Source organism: Lissotriton vulgaris, chromosome 1_1 (assembly GCF_964263255.1).
Source record: "Lissotriton vulgaris chromosome 1_1, aLisVul1.2, whole genome shotgun sequence".
Lineage (NCBI taxonomy): Eukaryota > Metazoa > Chordata > Amphibia > Caudata > Salamandridae > Lissotriton > Lissotriton vulgaris.
Window position 1 is genome coordinate 2,065,539,459 of NC_141685.1, and position 26,800 is coordinate 2,065,566,258.

Sequence of the window (26,800 nt, forward strand, 5' to 3'; positions counted from 1 at the left end):
CCAAGAAAGTCGGAAAGCGGGTCGGTACCGAGGAGATGCTCCGCATACTCATGAAGGAGATAGCCGATCTGAAGAGAAAGGTGGAGGCTAAGGACGGGGAGGGAGGACCGAAACGGCCTTTACAGGGAACAATCCCCGGTGGAAAGAGCAAGAGGCCCAGAAGGGGAGCACTTGGGGGGGAGACCCCGGTTCCCGAAGCGCCACGAGAGGAGTCAACCCCGGCGCCAAAGGAGGGGAATCCAATCCCTGTGGTAGTCACCCCTGCGAACAGGGAGGATATGCCCCCCGAGTTAGCGGCGCAATTGGCAGCGTGGTTGGGAAACGATAGCGAGGGCGCCACGGCTGATGACGCCCGGGCAGTGATGAGGCAACTGCGGGAATCTAGGGAGGCTGTGAGGACTCCATCTCCTGTCCCCCCGCAGGTCCCAGCGGTGGGGAGTACAGTGGGCCCAAGTTCTGCGACAAGCGGGGGGTCTACTTCAGGTAAGCAGCCATTGCCGATTGCGGGGGGGGACTCTGCACCTTCTCGAAAGGAGAAGATTGCCCAGCACGTTCCACTAGAAGTCAAGGAATTGATTTGGGCGGATAAATATGTTAACATGTTTTCATTGCTTACCGACCATTACGAGATCGAGCATGTAAGGAGTCAAAAGGAGCTCATGCATCCGAGTGTTTGGCGCGCAAAAATGGCCGCCTTTAAGGTGGACGAGACCATTGGTACTTGGGGCAGAGCATGGGGAATTTTTACTTCCATCATGGGGGAGCGCAGACCTGAGTTGTTGACCGAGTTACCCATTTATCAGTCACGTATTATGGAGTATTCTGTGGCATATGGGGGCAATCAGTGGTTCTGCTATGATAATCTGTTTAGAAAAGCTAAAGAACACAACCCGTTGTTGTCTTGGGATTGTTACGACTCTGTGTCTTGGCAAAAAATGGAGAGTACAGGGATGTTGAAGGTACCATTAGTGGGGAGTAACGGGGGGGAATCCTCCCGCCAAAACTCTGGGACGCCCTTTCGGACGGGTACAGGTAACGAGTTCCACACGAAGCCGAATGGCAACACAGGTAAAAGGGGGATCTGTTGGAATTTTAACAGGGGCAAATGTACCAGGCCCCAGGGGTCATGCAAATTTAGACATGAGTGTGGGGGGTGCGGGCAGCCATCCCATCCTGAGTCCATGTGCAGAGCCAAAACGGGTGATAACGGTGGTAAGGGAGGCGCCAAACAGGTCTAATATAGTCCGAGGGGCGCCTTTACCGACTCCGATTGATACCATGGCGATGATTCCTTGGCTCAGCGAATACCCAGATCATGCCTCCGCTGGGGTGTTACGGAACGGGTTTTCATATGGTTTCCGCATCCCAGTGGGGGATTTTCAGGGGGTACCGGACTGTAAGAATCAATTGTCGGTCTTACAGCACACGGCAGTGGTGCAGGTAAAGATTGGGAAAGAGGTGGCTCGAGGTCGTGTCGCCGGTCCATTCGATTTGCCACCAGTTCCTAATTTCGTGTGTTCTCCTCTAGGGGTGGTTCCCAAGAAGGACCCGGGTGAGTTTCGGCTGATACACAATTTGTCAGCCCCACATGGTCTTTCCGTGAATGATGCGATAGACCCGGAAGTATGTTCGGTGCGGTACGCATCTTTCGATGAGGCCGTAGCCATGTTGAATCGCCTGGGGCCCGGGACGCTGATGGCCAAATCGGACATCGAGTCAGCATTCCGGTTGCTCCCGGTACACCCAGACGATCAGCGTCTCCTTGGTTTTCAGTTTCAGGGTCACTTTTACATGGATAAATGTATGCCAATGGGATGCTCGATTTCATGTGCTTATTTCGAGAAATTCAGTTGTTTTCTGCAGTGGGTTTTCACAAGAAAGACAGGTTTTCAACATGTTATGCACTACCTCGATGACTTTTTGTTCTTGGGGGCAGCCGGGGATTCTGAGTGTGGACAGGCCTTATATGAATTTTGTGTCCTAATGAATCAATTCGGTGTGCCATTGGCGCCAGGTAAGACGGTGGGTCCCTCGACCTTGATTGAGTTTCTGGGGATCGAGCTCGACTCGGTGGAGGGTTGTTTTCGTTTACCTAAAGAAAAAGTGTTAAAATTCAGGTTATCCCTTGAGACATGTATTCGTGCAACGAAAGTGAACTTGCATCAATTGCAACAGGTGGTTGGTCAGTTGAATTTTGCCCTAAGAGTAATGCCGATGGCACGCCCCTTTTCCCGCTCGATTGCACAGTCCATGGTCGGCTTGAGGGAAGGACATCACCGTACGAGACTCTCGGCAGAGGTTCGCCAGGACATGCGCATTTGGATTGCATTCCTGGCGGATTTCAATGGTCGAATTGTCTGGAATAAACCGGCAGTGTCTTCCGAGGAGCTGGGGCTGTGGACAGACTTGGCGGGGAGCGTGGGTTTTGGCGCCATATTGGGTACACAATGGTCGGCTCAAAGATGGCCGTCATGGTGGCATGAGTGCGGGTTGACGAGTAACATCGCTTTTCTCGAACTATTCCCTATTCTGGTAGCCTTGAAAACATGGCCAGAAAGGTTTAGGGATCACTCTGTGGTGTTCTGGTCGGATAACATGACCGTGGTTGAGTGTATCAATAGTCAGGCAGCACGTTGCAAATTGATTCTGAGGCTGCTCAAAGAAATTGTGTTGCTGTGCATGCAACTGAATGTACTGTTTAGGGCGCGACACGTGCCGGGGGTAATGAACCAAGCGGCTGATGCGCTCTCTCGTTTCCGTATGCAGGCCTTCTGGGGTTTTCTGCCCACAGCGGACCCGGTGGCGGCACCCTTTCCCGAAGCTCTCTGGTCTCTCGGTGCCCCGAACTACAAGACCTCGTGGGAGAGAGTTTAGCACCCCGGACGAGGAAGGCATATGAAGGGGCGTTCTGTTCCTATTGGGCCTTTTTGGGTATTGCCGGGAGGGAGTTTTGGGGTCTGGAAGAATGTGTAGTAAGATTCCTGCTCTCTTTACGTCACGCAGGCAAGTCAGTAGCTACGGCCCAGAGGCATCGGGCCGCCATTTCCTTCATGGCAAGGGCTCATGGGATCCAGGACCCGACAGCGTCTTTCGTTGTGCAAAAAGCGCTACGCGGGTGGCAACGCCTTGAGGGTCGCAGAGTAGACGATAGGCACCCGATAGGTCTGGATAGGTTGGCCCTGTTATTATCCGTGCTACCGGTAACATGTTCGTCCCAGTACGAAGCGGTGTTGTTCCGAGCCGCATTTGCATTAGCATTCCATGGGGCTATGTGGGTAAGCGAATTAGTGGCAAGGAACAAGCAGGATACGATGGGGGGACTGTGCCGGGAACACATTCAGGTCAGGGAGGAGACAGTGACGGTCTCGTTTGTCAGGTCCAAATCCGATCAGGATGCGATCGGGGACTGCGTAATCATCCAGAGGATCCCCGGGTCTGCCATGTGCCCTGTGGGGTGCGTAGAGGAATATTTAGCACAGAGGGTGGCAGCATGGGGGGGGACCTTGTTAAGACATGCTGACGCCACCCCACTGACGAGGTTTCAGTTTCAGCGGGTGCTTGCGATGTCGATTTCTGCCGCGGGCTTGAACCCCGGCGACTTTGGGACCCATTCCTTTCGGATAGGGGCTGCCACAGAAGCGACAGCCAGGGGTCTGAACGTTGAACAAGTAAAACGTGTGGGGCGTTGGTCCTCGAACTGTTATAAGAGGTATGTGCGGTTGCACATGTTGTGAAGCTGTTATGATGTACTCACGCTTCTTGTTTTTGTTTGGTTTTCAGTTGCGCAAGCCTACGAGGCGGGGCGGACTGTCCAGTCGACCCGACACCAGGGGGCCAGCGGTCAGTCATTGCCGGCTGTGAAAAAGGAGGTGTGGGTCGTGGGCCACTCATACGTGAGGCGTGCCGCGGACGTATTCAAAGCAGGTGACATGATTCACGTGGCTGGGGAATACGGGTACAGTGTGTCCTTCTACGGAAGGGGTGGGCTCTGTATTGACCAGTTTCGCTAATTTTTCGAGGGTTTGTTAGGGCGGACAAGGTCACCGCCGTCTGTAGTCATAGTACATCTTGGGGGCAATGATTTGGTGACCACTGGTAGACGACTTCTTCTTGAGGCGATGCTTTCCACGGTAAGTTGGTTGGCGAGAAGAGTTCCAGGGTGCACAATTGCATGGTCCCATATGATCCCACGGAAAGTGTGGCGGGGGGCTATTTATGTTTCTGCGCTGAATCATTCAGTAAGGAAAATTAATAATAAAATGAGTAGATTGTTTTGTTCAAGTACACTGCATTCTGTTTCGCATGGTTGTATTAAAGGGGACAGTATGTATCTGGGGGACGGGGTTCATTTGTCCCGGGTGGGGAACGAATTACTCATAGGAGACTTCATAGCATGGTTAAGGAGTTTACAGCATGACCTTTAGGTAGGAGTGTTGTGGGAGGTCCGGATAGCCGGTCAACTATCCGGCCTGTGGCGGTAAGGTCATGATCGGTGAGCAGTAATTGGAAGATCCCTATGAGGGGGCGTCACCCATTACGGATGGGAGCGCGCGGGGGAGGTGGCCAATTGGCCCCTCAATGGGGAGGCGGTCCTGTCTAAGGAGAGGCCGCGGGAAGGAAAGGAAAGGTGGTCAAGGCCCCTTCCTGGATAGGAGGGGCTACGGCCCCTCCTGGGGAATTTCCCGGGGCCAGGACATCTGCGACGGCAGATGGGTAAGTTGTGTGGGGTGCGGGAGGGGGTTTACGCTACCTTTTAGACACCTCACACGAGCCCTCGAACGACCGTTAAATGGCGTCGAGTTTATTGGGGCCCCCGTCAAGTACAAAGGGAAATTGGTAGATGCACTTGAGGTACGTCCCGGTGCGGTCGCCCCTCTCACAAGTGAGGGGGGTATTTCTGGTTTAGGGATCTGACACCGGTTACGACCTTGCCGTTGGCCCTTAACGTTAGGATGTACAATTTCAAGTCAAATGTTTTGTAGGATGTTAGATCGGCTAGGAGAACCTTTTTATTAGAGATCTGTTAAGGTTAGCCAACATCGTAATGTGGAAATGAAATTGTACATTATATGAAACTGTTATTTTAATATTTTCTTTTGTTTCATATTTTAATAAATACGGCCGGGAAGGGTGACTCCCTTCCCGCCTTCCAAAAGTTCAAGAACTGTTTCCGGTTTCCCAATTCTTGGGGATTGTGTTGAGAGGGGGTGGCGGGTATCTCGGCCATATGTGTGTTTTAGGGTTTAAGAGCAGGTAAGGGCATTGGGAGGGAAGGGTGTTTTTAGGGTTTAGGGTGGGTAAGGGTATTGGATGGTAAGGTGTTTTTAGGGTTTAGGGGCGGGTAAGGAAAATTGGAGGTAAGGGTCTTTTTATGGTTTAGGGGTGGATAAGGGTATCAGGTGGTAAGGGTGTTTTTAAGGCTTAAAGGTGGGTAGGAATTAGGTGGTAAAGGTGTTCTTAGAGTGTAGGGGTGGGTAATGGTATTGGGTTATTGGAGGCGCACTATTACTGTTTAAGAAGTTCCTATTTAGGTAGGTGATTGTTAGACTTGGCTGTCTCTAGTTGGCAGAGGTATACACTTCCGACAAATAGGGACTCACCTCCTATAGTCAGGGCAAGGGGATCATACACTTAGATAACCCCTGCTCACCCCCTTGGTAGCTTGGCAAAACAGACAGGCTTATCTCAGAGGCAGTGCGTTAAGCATTTATGACCACATACAGTAATAAAGTGAACATACTACAAATGGACACTAGACAGTAGTATTATAAAAATAAGGATGTTTATATAAGGCTTAGCACAACACCAAATAACAACAAAAATATACCAAAATCTTATAAATACTCTTGGAAGGAAAAATAATAGTTCAAGTGTAGTTTCTTCTTAGCACAAAGTCTTAAGTAACAAAAGCAACTCTTCTTCTTTAAATCACAGTTCTTGGCAACAATGTAACCCCCACAGGAGTCACACGACGTCGAGGCAAAGTTAATCCAAAGGTTCGTCGTCGACCGCGAGGAGCGCTACGTCGAGCCCGGAGTTGAAACAGACCCCCACAACACAGTACCTTGGAAAAGCGAAGCACACGATGATCAGCGGCGTCGAGATGTCCGGCGTCGCTTCTTCGGCGTCGATCGGGCCTCGGAGTCGCGGCGATCTGCAGCGGCGTTGACAGATGTCAGGCAGGAGCAGCGCTCAGGAGGTGAAGCAGGATACGGCGTCGATGTCGATGATGATGTTGCAAGAGTGAGCAGCTCTCACGGCGTCGAGAGGGCTCGGGGTCGATGCGATCCGCGGCGGCGCCGACACGGGGTCACGTGGAGCTGGAGCCGAACTTGCTACTCACTGGCGTCGCTACTAGCATCCATCGGGCCCGGCGGCCGGCGTCGAGGAAGCGGGACACTGGAGCCGTTACTCACGATGTCGAGCTGGATTCGGTAGCGTCCGTCGGCGTCGAGATTGCTGGATTCTTCAGAGGTGCTGGACTTTCAGGTTCCAGCAACAAGCACTTTTAGCAAATAAATGAAGTCTTTTGACCCTGTGACTTCAACAGGAGGCTGGCACTCTTCCAACCCTTGGAGATTTCCTTTAGCAAAGATTGGGAGTAAACACACAGTTCCTCTCTCCTGGTTCCTTGACAAAAGTAAAGAAGTGACTGCAGGATTCCTACCAGCAAACAGCACACTGGCAGAAGGGGTAGGCACATCCTTGGAACAGCAGGATTCTTGTCCTTGGTTCAGGTTTCCTTGTCAGAAGTGATCTAAATTCTTAGTTCAGGGGGCCTTCTCTTATACCCCTTTTTGGCTTTGATCCCTTTGTCCATGCAGGGGAATTCCCCTCATCCTGGGTTTGTTGTGGGTGTAGCCAGGCAGAGGCACCTGGCCTATTCACTGTGCAGGGCAGGGTCCTCAGACGCCCAGCAGGAGGTGGAGCCAGCATTGTCACTGGCAGGAGCAGAGCCATCAGTCGCCTGGCAGGAGGTCGAGCCAGCATTGTGTCAGGCAGGGCAGGCTATCAGGAGCTACTCTTCCCCTACTCTCAATGTAAATGCCTCACTCACCCCACACTGACTCATTCAGACCTCTGGGGCCACCCAGCTCTTGTCACACACACACCAAACTAGCAGAAACCGGTAATAGTTAGACAAGAAAATAGCCACTTTCTAAAAGTGCTATTTTCAAACCCAGAGTCCAAAAACCATCCACACAAACGGATGCGTTATTAAACACTGAGTTCAGAGATACCAAACTCGACATTGTACCATGCTTTCCGAGCCAGCTAGGATTATAGCGTTTAATAACCTTGGCAGCCCATTCTAACTTATGGAGAGCAGGTAACCTTACAAAAGTGAAAAACGAATATGGCTGTAATTCACTATTAGGACAGGCCAACCTGGTCAGGCTTGTCCTACCTTATGCTTACAATGCACCCTGCCCTCAGGCCTACCATAGGGGTGACTAACATGAAGTTAAGGGAAGGTTTAGGGACTGGCAAGTAGGTGTACTTGCGCAGTCTGCGTGACAGTACCAGACTGCACGTAGGTCTAGCAATGGCAGACCTTTAGACATACTTTTACTAGGCCGCTCTTGTGGGTGGCACAACATGTGCTGCAAGCCCATGAGCAGCATTTGTATTTACGAGCCCTAACACTCCTGGTGCACTAGACTAGGAACTGACAGTAAACCAAATAAGCCAAACATGGAATTCAATCAATACAGTAATTTCACATAGGGAGCACTTGCACTGTGGAACTGATCAGCAGTGGCATAGTGCCCAAAGCAATATACCAGCAAAAACATCGTAAACAGAGGAGGCGAACAGAATAAAATGGAGGAGAGACTCAGGCCAATGATGTCAGGCCTAACAGTGATATTCTAAGTGTTTTAATTGTATATGCACAGACAAATTCAGAGAGGAGAAGCCAACTCCTTGCTGGACGAAAATCATTGAACACCCGAACCTACAAGACTGGGTCAAAGAAAATAAACCAGAGACAGTAGGAAATGTTACCATTGACAATCTGAATTATGACAAATGGATGAGAACCATAGGTGAGAAATTAACGTCAGGAAGAAACAATAAAAAATCCACATCCAAACAGGGAAAAACATCTGCTCCCTGGTTCACAGAAGAACTAAAAGACACACAACGCACAGTTCGTAGACTCGAACGCAAATGGCGCAAAAAATATGACGGGGAAGATCAGGTCAACTTTAAAACTGCTAGGCAGAACTACCACGCACTTATAAAAAAAACTAAAACTACCTATTTTACCAACAAAATAGAAACTTCACAGAATGACCAAAAAGAAATTTTTCGTATAGTCACAAGTTTCAGAAACCCAAAAATACTATCTCACGAGATACCACCATCACAAAGTTTCTGTAATGACATTGCAGATTACTTTGAACAAAAAATTGTAAATATCACCAAAAATTTCCCTGCAATTATGGATAACAAAGAACATAATCCGCAAGAAAGTAATCATGGGATAATAGCTACATGGAATACTTTTGACCCGATTGAGAAAGCAGACACTTTGAAAGTTCTATCAAAAATCAAATCTGGATCGCCACTTGACCCCTGCCCTCCCTCACTAATCCAGGCTATTAAAGAGGACGTAAGCCCCATGATAAATGACATCATCAATGCCTCACTTCAATTTGGAGAAGTCCCCAATGCGTGGAAAACAGCCATTGTAAAGCCATTACAAAAAAAGACCTTACATGACCCTTCTGTCCTAACTAATCTACGACCGATCTCCCAACTCCCTGCATTGTGCAAATGCACTGAAACCCTGGTCAACAGACAGCTAACAACGTTCCTGGAAACAAATAACATTCTACATCCAAACCAGGCTGGTTTCAGAGCTAAACATTCTACTGAATCAGCTCTGTTATTTACAACTGAAACCATAAAAACTGCACTAGACCAGGGGGGCAGGGCTGTTCTCGTCCTCCTTGACCTGTCGGCAGCATTCGACACGGTGTCCCATACCATACTATTACATCGCCTAGTAGAGGCAGGTATAGGGGGCACCGTGTTGAACTGGTTTACACATTTTTGTTAAACAGAAAACAAATCGTCAAGTTAGGACAAATCTACTCAAAGGAGAAGGAGATTGGCTCAGGGGTACCGCAGGGCTCCAGTCTGAGCCCTACCTTATTTAATTTGTATATGGCTCCTCTGATCAGTCTTATCACATCCTTCAATGTGAATACGGTGGCATACGCCGACGACACCCAATTGGTCCTGATTCTGGACAAAGACATAGCTAAAGCAGAACGAGACCTAAAAGAGTGTCTGACGGCAACCTTTAAATGGATGCACGAAAACCATCTGAAATGCAACTCTGCAAAGACAGAGATCATACCTTTTGGGAAAAATAACTTATTTTCCCCACTCACCTGTTGGCCACCCGATGCGGAAGCTCCCCCAGATACCATCAATGCCACTCGAAATCTGGGCATAAAATTTGACAATTTACTTTCTTTCAAGCAACAATCCAAAGAAATAGCAGCTGCCTGCTTTAACATCATGAAAGGGCTACGCAAATTTTTTGACTATCTACCATTGCCCGCCCGCCGAACAGTAGCAGTTGCCTTAATAACATCTAAAATTGACTACTGCAATAGTCTGTATGCTGGAGTAACAAAATCTACCTTATATAAACTACAGACTATCCAGAATGCGGCAGCGAGATTGGTCCTGAGGTTGCCCAGAAGATCATCAGCATCAGCTGCCCTGAACAAGCTGCATTGGCTTCCTATTCAGAAGCGGATCTTATTTAAAATCATTGTGATCACATTTAGGTGTTTTCATAAACGGGGCCCAAAATACCTAAATGACAGATTCCACAGGTATCACCCCTTGAGAGAACTTAGATCAGCCACAGCCAATTTGATTACTGTCCCCAAGTTTAAACTCACCACCAAGGGAGGAAAATCATTGGCAGTTCTTGGGGCCAAGGCCTGGAACACACTCCCCACAGACCTTCGTCTAATATCTTCAGAACAGACTTTCAAGAAATCTTTAAAAACTTGGATATACGGACTCCCAGAATCCAAATGCAAAACTTTGGTCTGATTATACTCAAACGTTCCAAACACAGCTGAAACATCATACTGCTGGTCAGCAATGAAGATAAAAGCGCCAGGATGCTCCCTGGAGTGACAGAGCGCTATATAAAAACCACAAAACATCAAACATCAAACGTTTGGATGCCTCAGTAGTTCAAAAGACATATTACGTGGCTGGTTCAGCATTAGGCTATAATTTCATAGGTTGGACTGTGCAATTAGATGATGTACCAGCCAAGTCGTCTAGGTTCAAGGATGAATTACTTTTAAATACTATAATGGATTTAGATCTGTGCATTTCAAAAACGCTTTAGTATTGTCCATGCATGCGTTTAATTGGAAGGGCTATTTATACTCTTGGGATCGAGGGTGACTTAAGAAAATAGAGAGTGTTGTATCCCAAACAGCCTCGTGTATGTGCCTTCTTCCATGGAAGCAGGATTGTTTATTCATGTGTGTATATATATACGGGATGAGATTATTGAATACTTCTGGTGGCACAGGATACGCTTAATTATTCTTATATCAACAATAATGTCCGCTGACACGCTAAAAGACCGAGAGGCTGCAGCCTCTAAATTGTTCGACAATGAACCCCCTACGAGTAATCGGTTACAACAACCATGGGCTAATGTCGTTAAAGCTAATGAAGATTTGAAAAGCAAAATGAAAGCGCTGGACAATTTGATGCACGGAGAGCAAGGAAAATGGTGGGAACATAAATCACTCCAACACTACTTGGATGCGGGGAGAATTCCGAGAGGTTTGCACATATTAACTGCTACAAGTTATGAGCAGCCAAATCCACAAATGATGAAAGAATGGGCCAAATGCAATCTAGACTCATCTAGAAGATTAGTTGACATTTTTGTTAAGTATGCTGAAATCGATAGGTTTGAATTACAATGCCGGAATGGAAACAGGAAATGACAGTCCGTTTGCGAAAAGAGGAGGCTAAAATCAAAGAACGAAAAGCATTCAAATTCCACCGGGATCGAGTGGATTACGAGTGCAGTCATATCTTCACCTTTTCACTCAAATATGAGGCAGTGAAGTCTTCAAAATATGCTGCTTCCATTACGCAAGCACCGGGGAACTTCTGCCAATAGACAACTTGTGGCTGACTCTTCCTATTCAGATTTCAGCTCAGCAGTCAAGAGCAAAACAGAGGGGGATGTAAGTAAAGCATTGCCCGGTAAGTCTCGGGTTACACCCTCGCCTGTTGAAGAATTGAGGGGCATATTACCATATTACCAACAACTAGCGATAATTATCGCTATGTTGGCTTAGCGGCAATATTTTTATCGCCGAGCTGCGGGGATTTTTATTGCTTAGGAACCTTGCTATTATCAAGGTTTATCTCCTAAGCGATAAAAATTGGCCGAAATGCATGAATATCGCTGAAAAGTCAGTGATATTCATGCATTACCAAGCTAATGCTCTTAGCCATGTTATCCACCTACCATTAGATAACATGGCTAAGAACTGCTCAGGGGCAGGTGTTAGCTTTTGGAGATAATCGCGCTTAGCGCGAATATCTCCAAAAGTTAGTAATAGGAGATAGCGATGTTAGCGACTGTTTCCAGTCGCTAACATCTTGGCACGCCAACTTTGCATGTCATTAGTGATAAATTTCACTGACATGCAAAGCGGGGCCCAAGATGGTCGCTATCTCCTACTAGCTGTCGCTAACTGGTGTTAGCGACATCTAGGTAATAGGGAGATAATTTTATCTCCGCTTTCTTGGCTTTTAAAGCCAAAAAAGCGGAGATAAACCCCCTTGTTAAAAAGCCCCTGAATTTTTTAGCAGAGCAGAGGAACGCAGAGCCACCCTCCGACCGAGACTCCAGTTAAAACCTGCAGGCGAGGAGAAACTGCAGGCTGCGGCAGAGGCGCAAAGCCAGAAAACGAGCAAACAGTGCGTGGCAACAACAAAAAACGCAGGAGCGGCCGGTGGAATCGCCAATAAACATTCAGGAAGAAAATGAAAACACAGTGATCAATCTCTCTGACGCTGTCCTCAGCAAAGGGGAAATACAAATTGTAGCTCTTGCTTTGTCCTTTTGCAACAAATCCAATTTTGACTACTTTACAAATTTGTGGGAAAATTAAAACTCCAGAAATTTCATGCTATGAAAGAATCCAAAAATGAAACCAACAGCATTATTTTTAACTCTCAAGGAAAAGATGAACATATGCAAACTATGACATCAACAGAGCAATCTTTCCTTACAGTTCTGACTGAACTACATTAGGAAAATGTTTATGTGGAGCTTTGTCTCCTATGTGAACTATGAATATCTTGACCAACAAAGACATTACAAGTAGAAATACCCCCTTTAAAAAGAAATCAAAGTTCACTCCTATACTAATAAGGGATGGTATTGACATCTTCAGTGAGAACGTGACTAGTGAAATTAAATTGTTAAACCTCAAAATTACTAACTCAAAGAAGAAAATGACCAACAAAAACAGACAATACTATCAATTGATTAACAAGTTACAAAACAACAGCAATGTAATGGTGAGAAACTCCGATAAAGGGGGCGATGTTGTTCTATGGGCAAAGAAAGACTACATATCTGAAGCATTATCGCAGCTCAATGATAGAACTTGCTATCGGCTTAGCAATTCAGCTGCCTTTAGGGAAACTGCCAACGTGTTTTATGCTAAACTGGTAGCTTGGAAGAGCGCAGGGTTGATATCTATGGACAAATATCAATTTATCAGGAATGACCATCCTGTTGTCCCCAACATCTACCTCAACCCGAAAGTGCACAAAAATGTCTCCAAGCCCCCTGGCAGGCCGATCATATCTGCAAGAGCGAGCTTATTAGAAAATGTTTCTAAACACGTAGATTACTTTCTTCAAGAGTGGGTCCAAGAACTGCCGTCCTACATAAGAGACACCAGTGATTGTGTATCTAAAATGAAAAGTTTTGAATGGGACCAAAGGTTTTATTTTTTAACTTGGATGTGTCCTTCTTGTACACGTGAATAAACCATAAAGATGGTCTTCGTGCAGTGGAAGTTTATTTTAAAAAGAACAAAATTACTTTACCCCAACATGATGTTATGCTCTTAAATATGATTAGCTTTTGTTTGAATATCAATATGTTTGTGTTTGATCAAACATTTAATCAGCAAATGAGGGGCATTGCGATGGGAGCCAGCTTCTCCCCCAGCTATGCCTGTTTATTTATGGGCTGGTGGGAGGAGCTGGTTCTCAGGGGCAATCACAAACAACTATTTGATGACCATGTGAAACTGTATTAAAATCTGTTAATAAGAAGATAGACCTAATATTAGCTAATACCGCAGGTTTGCCAGAAGGTTTTTTTCATTAACGGGTTTGATCTTGGTCTGTTTCCAGAGTGATGGTAGTCAAGGAGTTATTAAACGGCACATTGACCATATAGTCAACACTCTTTGGAGGACATAGATCCACTGGGTATCTGGCCTTAAAGTCTATAATCACCTTTTTAGTTTCCAATAAGCTGACTTCCTTAAAAGTGGATAACGTTGTGATGTTTTTTGACATAATTTTTGATGGAAGACACCACTCCTTATATTCTTGATTTTTCAAGTCAAAACCAGATTGCATATTCCTAACTTTACCATCAAAGACGTGTGACAAATTAATACAAGGCTCTAATGAAGGTTAAACCTCTGTTTTATAAGCCTTTGGCTGAAAAAAGATATTTGCATCTCAAAAGAGTTATTAATCTCCAGGATGAAGAAGTTCTTGTATGATTTAAGAGCAACTGTTTATGTACTTTTCATTCTACCCTTTAATTTCATTTCCATTTCTGTATATTTCTCCATCTTTTCTTTTCAAGACATTACTGTGTACAAAATCAGGTAGCTGTATTTCTTTTTCTATGAGTCGTCCGATGTACAGGAGAGGCTAATTTACTCATGGAATTATCCAACCATGAGAAAATGTCCTGTGCATCAACACCCACGTTACTCGTTAAGATAGGTAGAGTGTTTTGTAGATTTTGACATAAATACAGGTAATTTTTTTTGATTCTGCTTCTATATATGTTTGTATGCCGTGTCCAGTGTAAATGTTTTCATCCCAACTAAAATGTATTAAACAATGGTCTGTCCAGGACAATTCAACTAATTCTTCTATTCTTAGAGTATGTTGATTGGTGGAAATCAGATCCAATATGTTTCCTGCTGAATGTGTAGGTGCTTAGAATAACTGATTTAAATTTATAAGCCAAAAACGTATCCAAGAGGGAATGTCCAGCTACACGTCAGTAATCAAATGAATAATATCATAGTCATGTTCGACCATAGATTGTATATTCAAAAGACACTCTTGAAATTCAAACGTGTTTGCTTTTACGCAATCAAACACCCAGTGACTCCCTTTGAGGACCTACTCTTCTCTTCTCAATCAAAATAAGTCTATGACAATCGCCAGAGCAAAAATGCCCTAGAATGGATCGTACATTTAACTGCTACCAGCACCTTATTATCTGTTCCAACTCCTTAAGGTTCTCGGAGGAATAGGTTATCACATGCTTTTTATTTTTTTAATATGGTTTAGTTTAATAGCCTTGTTTCAAAACACGTCCCCTCTGCTTGGGTGGAGATATTTTGCACATACAGAGGAATACAGTGGCGGAAGCTGAATTTTGAAGATTTTCTGGAAGAAAATGGAAAACATTGCACAATCTCAACCTTTTCACAAGGTCTTTAGGTAATACAGCCTGGTGCAGTCTAGTTGAGCTAACTGAACCATACCTATGTTAAGCATTTTTATTAACTTATCTTTATTGAAACTTCTGCACAATCCAGCATTACAAATAACAAATAATAGGCAAGATCTTTTCTGACAGTTACAAGGGAGGTATATATATACTTCAGACATGACTCTGTTTATTTCAGACCAGAATTGTTTAATGCCGAGATAATATGAAAGGAAGTGCCCATCTCCCCACATCCCCTGATGCACAGGCCTGTATAGCATCTACCCAGCTTATATTGGAGCGTCCTAGGCGCATACGCTCTATGCAGCACTCAGATCTTGATTAACCTGGACCTCATGCGTATTGCCACCTCCCAGGGACACTGGATCGCCTCTTGCCAGTCATCATCCTCCAGGAGTCCCAAATCAGTGTTCCATGCCTCTCTCAGTGGACCTAAGGGATCCGGAAGATTGTTCATTATTTTTTTTCCGGTATGTAAGGGAGATTGCCTTATCCGTCATAGGATCTACCAGTAGCCAGTCTTCCATGGGGGAATATTCAGGCAGAATATCACCCTTGGACACATGACAATGCACGGCATGCTTTAATTGTAGGTAGTGGAATCATTCCCCTTCTGCCATATGATACTCAGTCTGGATGTCACTAAAGGTTAAAAAAACATTTTTTGCAGAGTTTTGTATAGCGCGAACTAGACCCAAACCGAGTCGGGTATCAGAGCTCTTTACATAGCACCAGTTACGTTACATGAGGACACACATTCATTTTAGGCACAGGGAGATTAAGTGATTTGCCCAGAATAACAGGAGGTTTTGGCATCGTTACAGAGGCTTTCTATGCCGATAAGACTCCCACTTCGCTCAGGGCGGGGTTCGCTGTGTCAGTCGTTATTCCCAACCCAACACCTTTGTGACAGAGTGCCATGTCCGCACCACGGTCTGCGTATGTATCAGTAGCGACTTCATACTTTTTTTTTATGCAGGAGTGAGGCATATCTTCCAATCCCCATTGCACGTCGGTCCGCCCTGTAGGTGGGTTCAGAGTGAAGTGCAAACAACCAACCATTAATATTGAATAGTTGGGCCACTTTATAGTAATTCCAAATATCCGGGATGGCCAGGCCTCCCTCGTATATCCCCGTTGCAACTTACGCAATGCAATGCGCAGTGTACCTCCTTCCCACAGTAGGTGGCGATGCTCCCCTTCTATGGTTGAAAGAATTTCTATGGAATCCTGTAGGGGCGGTTTATCGCATGCTTTTTTGATGCCAAATGGACAGCATGCCTGGCCATAGGATGGATGTGGACAGGAACAGATGGACCATCTAATGAAGCAAACATCATGCATAATGCTGTTTGAAAATGTGATAATAATACACATCACCAGCATTAAGGGAATGGTTTCAATTACCATCTGCAAGAAAGGGCTTGAAGAAATAGCAACAAATAAAGGAACATAACATGTATTGATTATTTCTGTCATGAAACAATTGTTCATGTGAAAGATGCTTACTACTGACATTGAAACTTTTTATCAGCCAAAAAGGAATGGATAATGCAAAAACCAATATCACACAACATAAATTAAACTGGAAAAAACGGTGATGCGGAAACAGTAAAGAGACGAGGAAACATCATAAGTTTTTTGAAGTGTTTAAAGTACTGCAAACATGTCAAATTTGTTCATTTACAAGCCCATTGTGCCACCTGTGGGTCTCTCTTTTTTTTGATGTACCAGCTTTGCAAAGGGCTTGTCCATAATTACCCTGCATGACTTTTCATGGCCTTGTAAATATAGGCCCCTTTCACGCATTACTTTGCGAGGAAAGCATATTCAATGGGTGTTGCTATCGGTGCTCCCTCGCAATATTCATGGAACCTGACACATTCCTAGATTTACAAAGTGTGGTAAACCTAAGAATGCGTCAGAATCCTATGCCTCTCCTGGGGAGGTGTAGGAGTGCCGCAGTTACGAGAAATACTTTTATTTCCCCTCATTTTTTCCTCTTTCTATGTGTGCTGCATTCTGCAGCATGCGTCGAAAAAGGAAAATACCATCTATTATTGTTTTTGTGCAGGAAGGTATTCCTTCCTGCACAAAAACAATCATATGTTTAAAGGGAGAAACCACCAGCTGTCAGCCCCCTTCTTGACATTTCTAAATGTTACCTAAGCCCTCCAGGAGGCTGCGGAGCCGACAGTACAGTCGGTCCTTCAACGACTTACGGGAAAGTAGTGGGGGAGCTTTTATAGTGCCTCCTAGTAACCTAGAAATCGGCTTGCCATTTAGATCTTAGGCTATGGGTTTTAGATGGGCACTCACCGCATTTGATAAAGTAGTTCGGGGGTTGCTAACCGGCAACATAAAGCACCTTAGTTAACATGCAGTTTTTGCAGAGGTTTAGCGGGCTGCCCAGATAGCGGTGCACATTTGAGCATTAGCTCAACAAGAAACATTTTAAAATACTTACCACGTAGAGTATTCGTTGTCCTGCCTCTGCAGTGGTGCCCCTTTGAGCATTAGCTGCAGCTAATATAGCCATCCCCAGGGGATGATCCCCTGATGAATGGTGAATAAAACTGTTCTTGACGCTACAAGAATACCCGGTGTTACAAAAGCATTTGAAAATGTACACTAGTAGTCCGGCCATTCTTCCAACTTTGCATGAGTGCCTCAGCCGGGCATGCACAGCACTTAATAATGCTGCACGACGAGGCACTCTACCTTGCACATTAAAGAGCACTTTCATTTTGAGGCAATTCAATAAGGACCCCCAGGAAGGTTACCTGCTGGTTCACCTGTGTGCCAGTGGTCACCCAGTCTCCGCTTCAGCTAGTAAATCAATTCTTAGTTTTAATGGAGGACCCATATGTTCTGTGCACCCAGCCGTGTAAATCCTGCATTCCAAGCAAAACGCTAACTGGGGAGCATACGAGCCCCCTCCCACCCCATTCTAAATTACTATTAACAAAACTATATCTCCTGACGGCGGAGCCTTAGGGGGGTCCTAATTTCGTAACCCAAATATCCGCTAGGGACAGTCTGTCTACATTTCAGTCGCACATATGTTACTGATTCTTTTTTCAAGTGATAATGTATGTTTGCAGGTACAGAATCAGAATTACGAGGGTACATTGCTAACTTTTACAGTGGTCCCGGCTCGCACTGCTTGTGCAGGGACGCGGCGGTTGGCGCCCCAGCCCGGTCAGGAGGCACGCTGCTTTCCCGGGCGTGGACTCTCCACGCTTTGGGCAGGGCCCGGTCAGTAATGGAGGGAGAGCGGTGGCCACATTGACCCAATGTGCATCGCACTGCCATAGGGAATGAGAGCGTCTCTGCGAGGGGAAGACACGGAGGCTGCACCCGGTTGGGCATCGCACTGCCATAGGGAATGAGAGTGTCTCTGCGAGGGGAAGATATGGTTGCTGCACCCCTGGATGTGTGTCTGTGCAGAGGAAGTAGGAGCCAGTCAGCCCTCCTCCAAAACAACCAGATTATCCTCTTTGTTGCTTCTCTTTACCCCCAACGCGCTGTACCAGTTTCTCTTTCAACAAGCATTTGAAAAAAAAGCAAGGCACATTAAAAAAAGAGATCCTCCAAAAAAAAAGGACCCCAAAAAAAGGAGGGACTTCGAACACGATTAGCCAATAGCAAGTAATACATTTTGAAAGGCACACTCAATAACAAATAGAAAAACGGAGGCATTGACTCACATAGTAAAGCATCTACTGCATGTCTCAACGAGACAGCGCATGCGCTGCCTAGGCGAGACCTAAAAAACAGCATTTATAATTATATGCTTTCAGGGGTAGCTTTGTGTTAAGTTGAATGTGAGCAGGAAGGCATTTTCCTGTTCCAGAAACCAAAACCAGTGCTCACCACCTAATAAATGTGTCTTCGTTTGGCAGAGCCTTGGCTTCCAACTTAAGTATCTGATGTTTTTTTTTAACATTAAAGGCTAGAGGTTCAAACATTAACACCTAAAGTGCTGGGAGGGGAGGGTGTGGGTATTTTTTTGTTGTGGGTTTGTTTTATGTTTTGTTTTTTATGAGGTAAAAAACTGCGTACATCATTATATGCTTATTGTATGTCTCAGTTCCTGGGGCTATGTGTATTATTGCTGCAAGCTACTTAATAAAAATATTTTTTTTAAAAAAGGGTGCCGTGCTGAAACAAAGCACAGTGCCCATGTACATAAAACCTATGTGCATGGTGACCCTTGAGTGGGCCCCGTGGTAAAAAATAAGTAGTCCCTAAGCAAAACCCATCAACACCTACAGTGTAATGAAACTGCAGTTGATCGGAGCTGCTGGGCTAAAACCGGAAATGACGTTTCACCAGCACCAACCAAAAATGAGCCAGGATATAGGGTGTAATCCCGCCAGCTGTTTGGCATTGGTGCACTACCAATGCCAAACAGCTGGCGGGATTACACTGTGTATTGTCAATACTTCAAGTCTTGCAGACAGTGCATGTGCTGCCTAGGCTCGACCTAAAAAATCAGGTAATTGGTTTTAGACTTCAAAGCACTTAAGAGTGCCAAGATTAGATTTAAAACCACTTTTCACACAACTACAGTGGCACCAACTATAAAACTATGTCAGAAAGCCAACTTGATTTGATTTATGTCTTCATGCTGTGCAAGAATATACACATTAATGTTTTGGAATGTAATTCTAAGTTTCTATTCTATCACTAACCCAATATTTCGTTTAAAAACTAGAACGCATGTTTGTATAAGCCTGTGCTGATTCATACTCTCTGCTTCCAGCAACTGAAGGGCATGATCGTAATAAAAGATCGAATATACTACAAAGACGGTGGCGGTGTAGACAGTGGTTCATCTCCCAGTGAAGATAGTGAGGACGAGGATAACTGTGATGAAGACGCGGACAGCATAAGTGACAAGCAGTGCGCTGTAAAGAAAAGAAAACTTGTAAAGCAGAAACCAAAGAAATTTACGAAGATGATGACTTTAGTAACTAAAAAGTCGAAGGTAAGAAAAAATATTTTATTAGAGATGACAAATTCACTAGACTCATTGTGAGAAAGTGCTAATAGTATCAGGAGAAAATTGATTTCCGGGATGTATTGACACAGAATTCAGTGTCAAGGCAGGCATTGAAGAACACTATTCTAAATCTAAAGCAGCACAATATTAGGGCAGGAATACACCAAACAACCAGAACATGGCTATTGTCACAGCAATTAGGTTTCTTATGCTTTTTATGCATGAAATGTGAAGGACAGATTTGCATTTTGCATAATGATGCACAATGTAATGTAATTTTATTGAAATTGCATGTAATGATTTGAAAACAAATTGCACAATTTTAACACATGCCAGTCCAAACATCTACAAGGGCTTTGTTGTTCACATTCTATTTGCCCATTACACGCCCTACATTCTCCCAAACAGATCAAGTTTAGTAAAGATAAAATCAGCACATCATTCTCATTAGATGACCGTCTTAAGATGTAAGGAATATGGCCAGACCCGCCAATGTTTTTGTTCTGAGCTTTAGTGACATTTACACCTGGAAAACGTTATGGCTTATGCATGCCCAGTCAATGCCTCATCACCAATTGTGATAGAGGCACACAACTAGGGCATCAATCCAGTCATTGCAGCAGTGTCAAAATGAAGGCAGTTGGTTGGAGGCCCGGGTAACCACAGCACAGGTTGCAGTCGGATTATGACGCTCTTGACTGATCTCTTGCCCCTCAAACTACAGCTGTGGCTAAACAAAGCCCCAGACTCAATGAAGTGGAACATTGACTGGGGAATGTTGGAGAGGATAAGAGGTTCTAAGGGCCGAGTCTGATTCAGTAGGAGCCTCCATTCTTTCTGCCCCCTGGCTATCAATATTGGTGTGATTGTGTTTTCCAGAGCTGATGCTGGCAATCCAACATGTGGAACATACTTGTAGTCAGAGGTAGTAGCAGTTAGGGGCACCACCATCCAGAGTGATACTGAGTGAGGTAGTTGGAAGTGGCACAAACACAGAGTACTATTGCTTAAGTATGGTCACCGCAGGGTTGAATAGGTTAAAAAGCGTGCAAGAAGGGGTTCTTGGTTGACTTCCAAAAAGTGACCTGCACCCCACAGACATCGGATGGCATGGAAAGCCATATAGTACTACTCAGTTTGGTTTACTTTTGCAATCTCTGCACTCTGCTGTGGTCATGCACTAGAAAATATGCAATGTGATTGATGCACTCAGGTAGCCATATTTGAGCTCTGCTTGTGCTGCTGTCCGTCGCCTATTTCTTAGCAACAGGGGAAGAAAAACTTGTCGCTTAGAGGTTCAAAAACGTGTAGCAAAATGTGATGGCTGATAGAACAAAAAACAAAAGGGGAGGTTTCCTGGCGTGCAGCACTGGTTTTAGAATACCCCAAAAATGTCTGCAGAAGACTAATCTGAGGATGCATGGTTTGTGAGAGCAGAAACGACCCTGCAGTCAACATGTTATTTGCTGATGTGGCAGTGAATATGATGAACATTCAAATGAAGGTTAAGACAGTACAGCAGAAACTAAAGGTCTCATCAGCACGATGCAAAAGGAGAAATTGTTACCTTCCAGGACTATCCAAGGGGAAGCATTTTGAAGTTGAAAGCTAAGATTGAGCTACTCGAGAATTTGAGGGAACACAGCTTCTTGTGCTTGCTGTTTCCTCATTGGTCGGAGCTCAGTCTCTAGTGAAGGAAATTAACTAATTCTTATGGTACCAGAATCTGAACTAGTACAAACATTCTTTCTAGTTGTACTGAGATAGTGTCCCGGTAGACCGATTACTTGAAAATTTTAATATTGTATGCAGAAATCTGAAGGTAAATTGTAGTGTGGGCAGAAAATGTCACATTTATTTCTCGGATTTGGGCCGTGATACAATAACTAAAAAATGTGTTTACGTTTTAGTTTTCAGACTTATATAGCACAGCTTATCACCCGTGAGGGTATCCAGGCGCTGCCCATGGGCACATGGAGATTCAGTGATTTGACCAGAATCACAGGATGTTGCGCCGACAGCAAGACTTGATCCCGGATCCCCAGCTTCTGATTCAGCTGTTCTGGTCCCTGTGCCACATGCTCTTCCCTAAAAAAAATTTAACTGCTGTGAAGCGAGAGCTGCTGGTCAGAGGCTGGTTGCTTTGTTGGTATCTCCTGTAGGCTAGGAGTGCTACATTAGAAAATCTTGCAGAATCATGCTCTATTTGTATTGTACAATGATTAATTACACATTAAAAACCCAGAAATAAATCTTGATAATACCCCCTGCCCTTTAATCTATCACTATGGAGTACCAATATTTGCAGAACTTATAAGAAATGAGGGTCAGATGTACGAAACTTAATGATTCAGAGTTTGCAACTGCAAAAGCATTTCTTGCTATGTACAAAACCAATTTTATAAGTTGTTTAAGTTTAAAAGCGATTCCTAAATTGGATCTGAAACTGGATACCGGATCAGTATTTGGAACGGGCTTGTTTTGGCTGTTTCTTCCAGATACCAAATCCATGTCAGATGTAGCTATCTACCATAACTCCAGTTGCAAGCTATTGAAAAATATCTGACACCATACTTGGTGTGGTAATTCATTTGCATGAAGGAACGCGTCCCCTCTGGCCTATTTCACCTTGGTGAATTGTGGAATATTTCTTGGGATGTAAGCTAAATGTCAGAGAAATGTTTCAAAAGGGATTTGTTGGAAATGGCCCTTTTTGCAGGGTTATCCCCAAACTTTTTGCTTCTTCCACCCTTATTTTTCCTGACCTGTGGTTGTTGGCAATGGGACTCTGGGCACTTTACCACTGCTGATCAGTGCTAAAGTGCATATTCTCTCTGTGTAAATTGTTATTGTAATTGGTTATCCATGATTGGCATATTTGTATTACCAAGAAGTCCTTAGTAAAGTGCACTGAGTGTGCCAGGGCTGGTGATAACAAATGCTACTAGTGGGCCTGCAGCACTGATTGTGCCACCCACATGAGTAGCCCTAAAATGGTGTCTCAGGCCTGCCACCGCAGTGCCTGTGTGCAGTCTGAAAACTGCCATGTCCTCCTGGTCAGTGTCCCCACTGGCCAGGCCCAACCCTTTTCTTTCTGTACACATTGGTCAACCCCTTGGCAGGGTACTGTGTATGTGAAAGGTAGAGCGTGTACTAGTGCAGGTGACATGCTCTGGTATTGAATAACAGCCATTTTCGTTTTTCACTGTTGTAAGGCTACCTTGCCCATAGGCTGTCATGGGGAATGCTGGCTACAGTAGCTACCAGCATATCTTCCCATAGGAGCAAGGTAGGACATAAAGGTCTGGTATCCCTGAACTCAGAATTTCATAACACATCTTTTAGGAAAGGTTGTTTTTAAATCCTGTGTTTGAGAACAGCACTTTTAGAAAGTTGCTGTTCTCTTGTCTGAAGTTTCTGTGTGCCTTGGCCTGTTTGTGAATTGACTGTCTGGTTTGAGAGTGACAGGGCTGGTGAGCCCCCAGGAGGCTGGCTGAATCAGCCCTAGGCTGAATGACTGCATCTGCATCTTGAGTGGTGGGAGAGGATAGCACCAGAACCTGAATAGGACTGTGCGTGCCCCCCACAGTGCTGGCTCCACCCCCTGTGGTGCGTCTGATGGCTCTGCCCTGCACTGTGAAAGGAGAGAAGGAATCATGTCAACAAAGTGCTCAAGGGCTGTGCTCTCCCTCCACAATGCTGGCTCCACCTCCTACTGGGCGACTGACGACCCTGCCCCTCTCTCTGAAAGGAAAGCAGAAGCAAGGAAAACAAAGTGCTCAAGGAACACCCAGAACTGATTCAGACCGGGTCAGAGCCCTCCTGCACAAAGGGAACAAATACTTTTAGGGGTATAAGTACAGGACCCCTGACTACAGAAAATTAGATCATCCTGGAATCACGAAGGAACCTCTGCCAAGGAGAAAGCTGAAACTGGAAGAAGGAAGACTGTCCTGCTGTTGCTCTGCTGCACTGACCTGCTGTTGCTTTGCTGCCAAGGAGAGGGGAAGAAATTTGCTTTGTGCTGTATCCCCTGTCTTGAAGGAATCTCCAAGGGCCTGAGAAGACCTGGCTCCCTGTTTTTGAAGTCCCAGGAACAAAAGGACTTCACCCCCAGCTTCCCTGAACTCTGCTGAGAGAGTTCTGTCCTTAGAGTGCTTGGGCCAGTTGTGGTGCCCCTGGAAGTTGTATCTGTGTTGGGAAGCTGGAAACCAAGCATTTAAAGACTTTCTCCAAGTGTTGTCGCATCGCTCGCTTGCGGAGCGCATTTTCGACAGTGCGAGGACATTCCCTCCACTATGAAGGTCGAGATCGTCGCAGTGCCTGTTGCCGCTGCCAGAGCCATTGCATCCTTCATTTGCGGGACGTACCAGACCGATGCGGGAAGATTACCATCGCTCTGAGTGCCGTCGCAGAAGCCATTGCATCGAGGAACTGCAAGAGGAAGATCACCGCTGGTCCACGCATCGTCGCCCCCGGAGATCGTCGCAGCCCCAAAGATCATCGCATCTTGCCTTTGCGAGAGAAAACTTCCTACGGAACCTACCCACCGGACAAGTCATACAAGTCATCACCTTCCTCCCCATAGAGACCGGATTCATCGCAACACGCCCACTGCTGCAGTGGGGCTGTCGCCAACGCCTCCCCATGGTCTCAGGAGCAACGCATCGCTTGTTTTCCACCACACCAGCCTCTGCTTTGGAACTTTGTCGCATTTAAAAGGTACTGTTGGCAAAAAGTGACGCAACTGTGAACTTTTCACGCAACTCTGGATTATTTTTATCGCAACTTTCTGAACTCTTTCTCAACCATATTCTTGAACCGTGTATGTTGGATTTTTATTGTTTTGGTCTTGTGTAGTTTAGATTAAATACCTTTATTTTTCTAAACTGTTGTGGAGTCAGTTTGTGGTGTTTTCACTGTGTTACTGTGAGTGTTGGTACAAATACTTTACATATTGCCTTTGATAAGCCTGACTGCTTGTACCAAGCTACCAAGGGGGTGAGCAGAGGTTATCTAAAGAGTGTTTACTCCTTACCCTGACTAGAAGAAAGGGTCCCTATTTGGACAGTGGTACCTACCTCTGCCAACTAGAGACCCCCAGTTCTAGCAGGATTTAGGGTGTTTTCAGAATAGGTTCTTTCTTTAAATGCAATTACAAACATTGTGGTGTGCTCTCCCTTGCAGGACACCATCTCTGTAACTGCATCCAATTTAAGTGAGTTGCAATTTGCAACCTATCTAATGAATGTTAATTAGGTAGGTTGGATTTTGACCCACTCTGATTCAGAATTTTGCACACCTACTTCGAAATCGATTAGTCGGTTCACAAATTCCAATAATGATCGCAAAAATACAAGTTGCAAACAGTGACTAGTATAATACTAGTTACTAGTATAATGATACATCTGGCCCTAACTCCCAAACATATTCCGAAATGTAATAAAGAATAAGAAGATAGACATTACTATGTGCGGTACTTTCTAATAATGTTCTTCCGACACACTGTTTCTTGTATTTTAGGTTCCCTATGTTGATGCTCTAATTAACCAATTAAGAGGGTCAAGCCACAGGGTAGGACTATCGGAGTCTTCTTAAGACCTTGTGAGTCTTTATAAGACTTGGTCCTTGGCTAACAAACTTGCTCCAGACAAGGATTCCAAATTAAAACTTCATGAGTTTATTCAAAAATATGATGCATTACAAAAAGCTAAAAGTAATAAATTAGTTTATTAGGAATTAGCAGCAAAAAAATTATCAAAGTGTAATTTTGCAGGAGGACTAACATCAAGTCTCTCTGTGAAGAAAATCTAATTAAAGAATAAGTATAAATTAAATGGACAGGCTGGCATAGAGTATGCTCCCAAAGAAGGCCCAGAAAGAACTAAGGGCCTTATTACGAGTGCACAGGACCTCCATACTCACAGTGGCAGTCCTACCACTGCCATACTGTAGGCCCGGCCGCAGTATTATGGTTGTGGTGGTTGGATTGCTACATGAATGCTGCATTCACCAGGAAGCCAGGATCCTGCAGTGGTCATGCAGCAGTCAGGAGCTACAATATGCAATGTTGCCAAAGGAAAACCAATCAATATTGTGGTAACAAGCTACTTCCAGGGACACCTACTTCATAATGCAGTTCATTGGGTAGGCAGTGCACATCTAATTAAGAGAACACAATTACATTTTTTGTAACACAGCAAATGGATTGTTCAACTAGTAAATTATTAAATCCAAATGGAAAAGCACTGTTCCATACCTTGTACTTAAGTTGTTGGTGCCAAATGGTAAATCCCCCTGAATGAGAGTATGAATTCAATAGTTGATTTGCGTTACTCCCTGGATGGGAGGACATCTCCAATTGAACTCCTTTATATTTCAATGATGTAATCACTATTTTAAATTGTGTTACAAATCAATTTAATTCATTGTTGCTTTTTATGTCTTGTCGAAAGGATTACACCATAGTGTTGCAAGGAAAAGAAGAAACAAAAAAGTAAGGCCAGTTACACACAAGTATTTCAAATTCTGTAAGTAAAGGTTACGGACTGACAACATTTAATTTAAGATTCAAACATCTTACATACTCAAGCCAATATTTTACTCAACTCTAACACCTCTGTTATTCATCTTAACATCACAGCTATCACTACTCAAGAGAGGAGTACCAGATTACTGAGATGGGCCTCAGGGGAATTACACAGCGAGCATTGCAGGCAAGACGTCAGTAGAACTATTTAGTGACCCTTGCATGTCCTCTTTTTAGGTTTCCACAACATCAGAGGACATCTACGATCACACAGCCAAGAATCTCTTGTTACCCATCCCTCCTTTTGATCTCAGTGGCACTCTGTGAGAGCCCTACATAGCAGAATGCAGAGTTTAGGAAAGGAAAGCAAAGATCCATGACCCTTCCACAAGAAATTGCTGGTGCAAAATGAAAGGTGAGTGCTAGTGCCTATAATGGCTGCTGCACCACATCCCGATTTCAG

At 44.8% G+C, this 26,800-nt stretch overlaps 1 protein-coding gene across 1 annotated transcript in view; it reads left to right on the plus strand.

Moving 5' to 3' along the window:
• PLCZ1 (phospholipase C zeta 1) overlaps positions 1-26,800 on the plus strand; it is a 665,761-nt gene that overhangs the window by 190,441 nt on the left and 448,520 nt on the right. Inside the window, exon 5 of the mRNA XM_086933607.1 lies at positions 19,569-19,793. Within this exon, the coding sequence (XP_086789733.1) occupies positions 19,569-19,793 (225 nt within the window). The remainder of the gene's footprint in view (positions 1-19,568; positions 19,794-26,800) is intronic.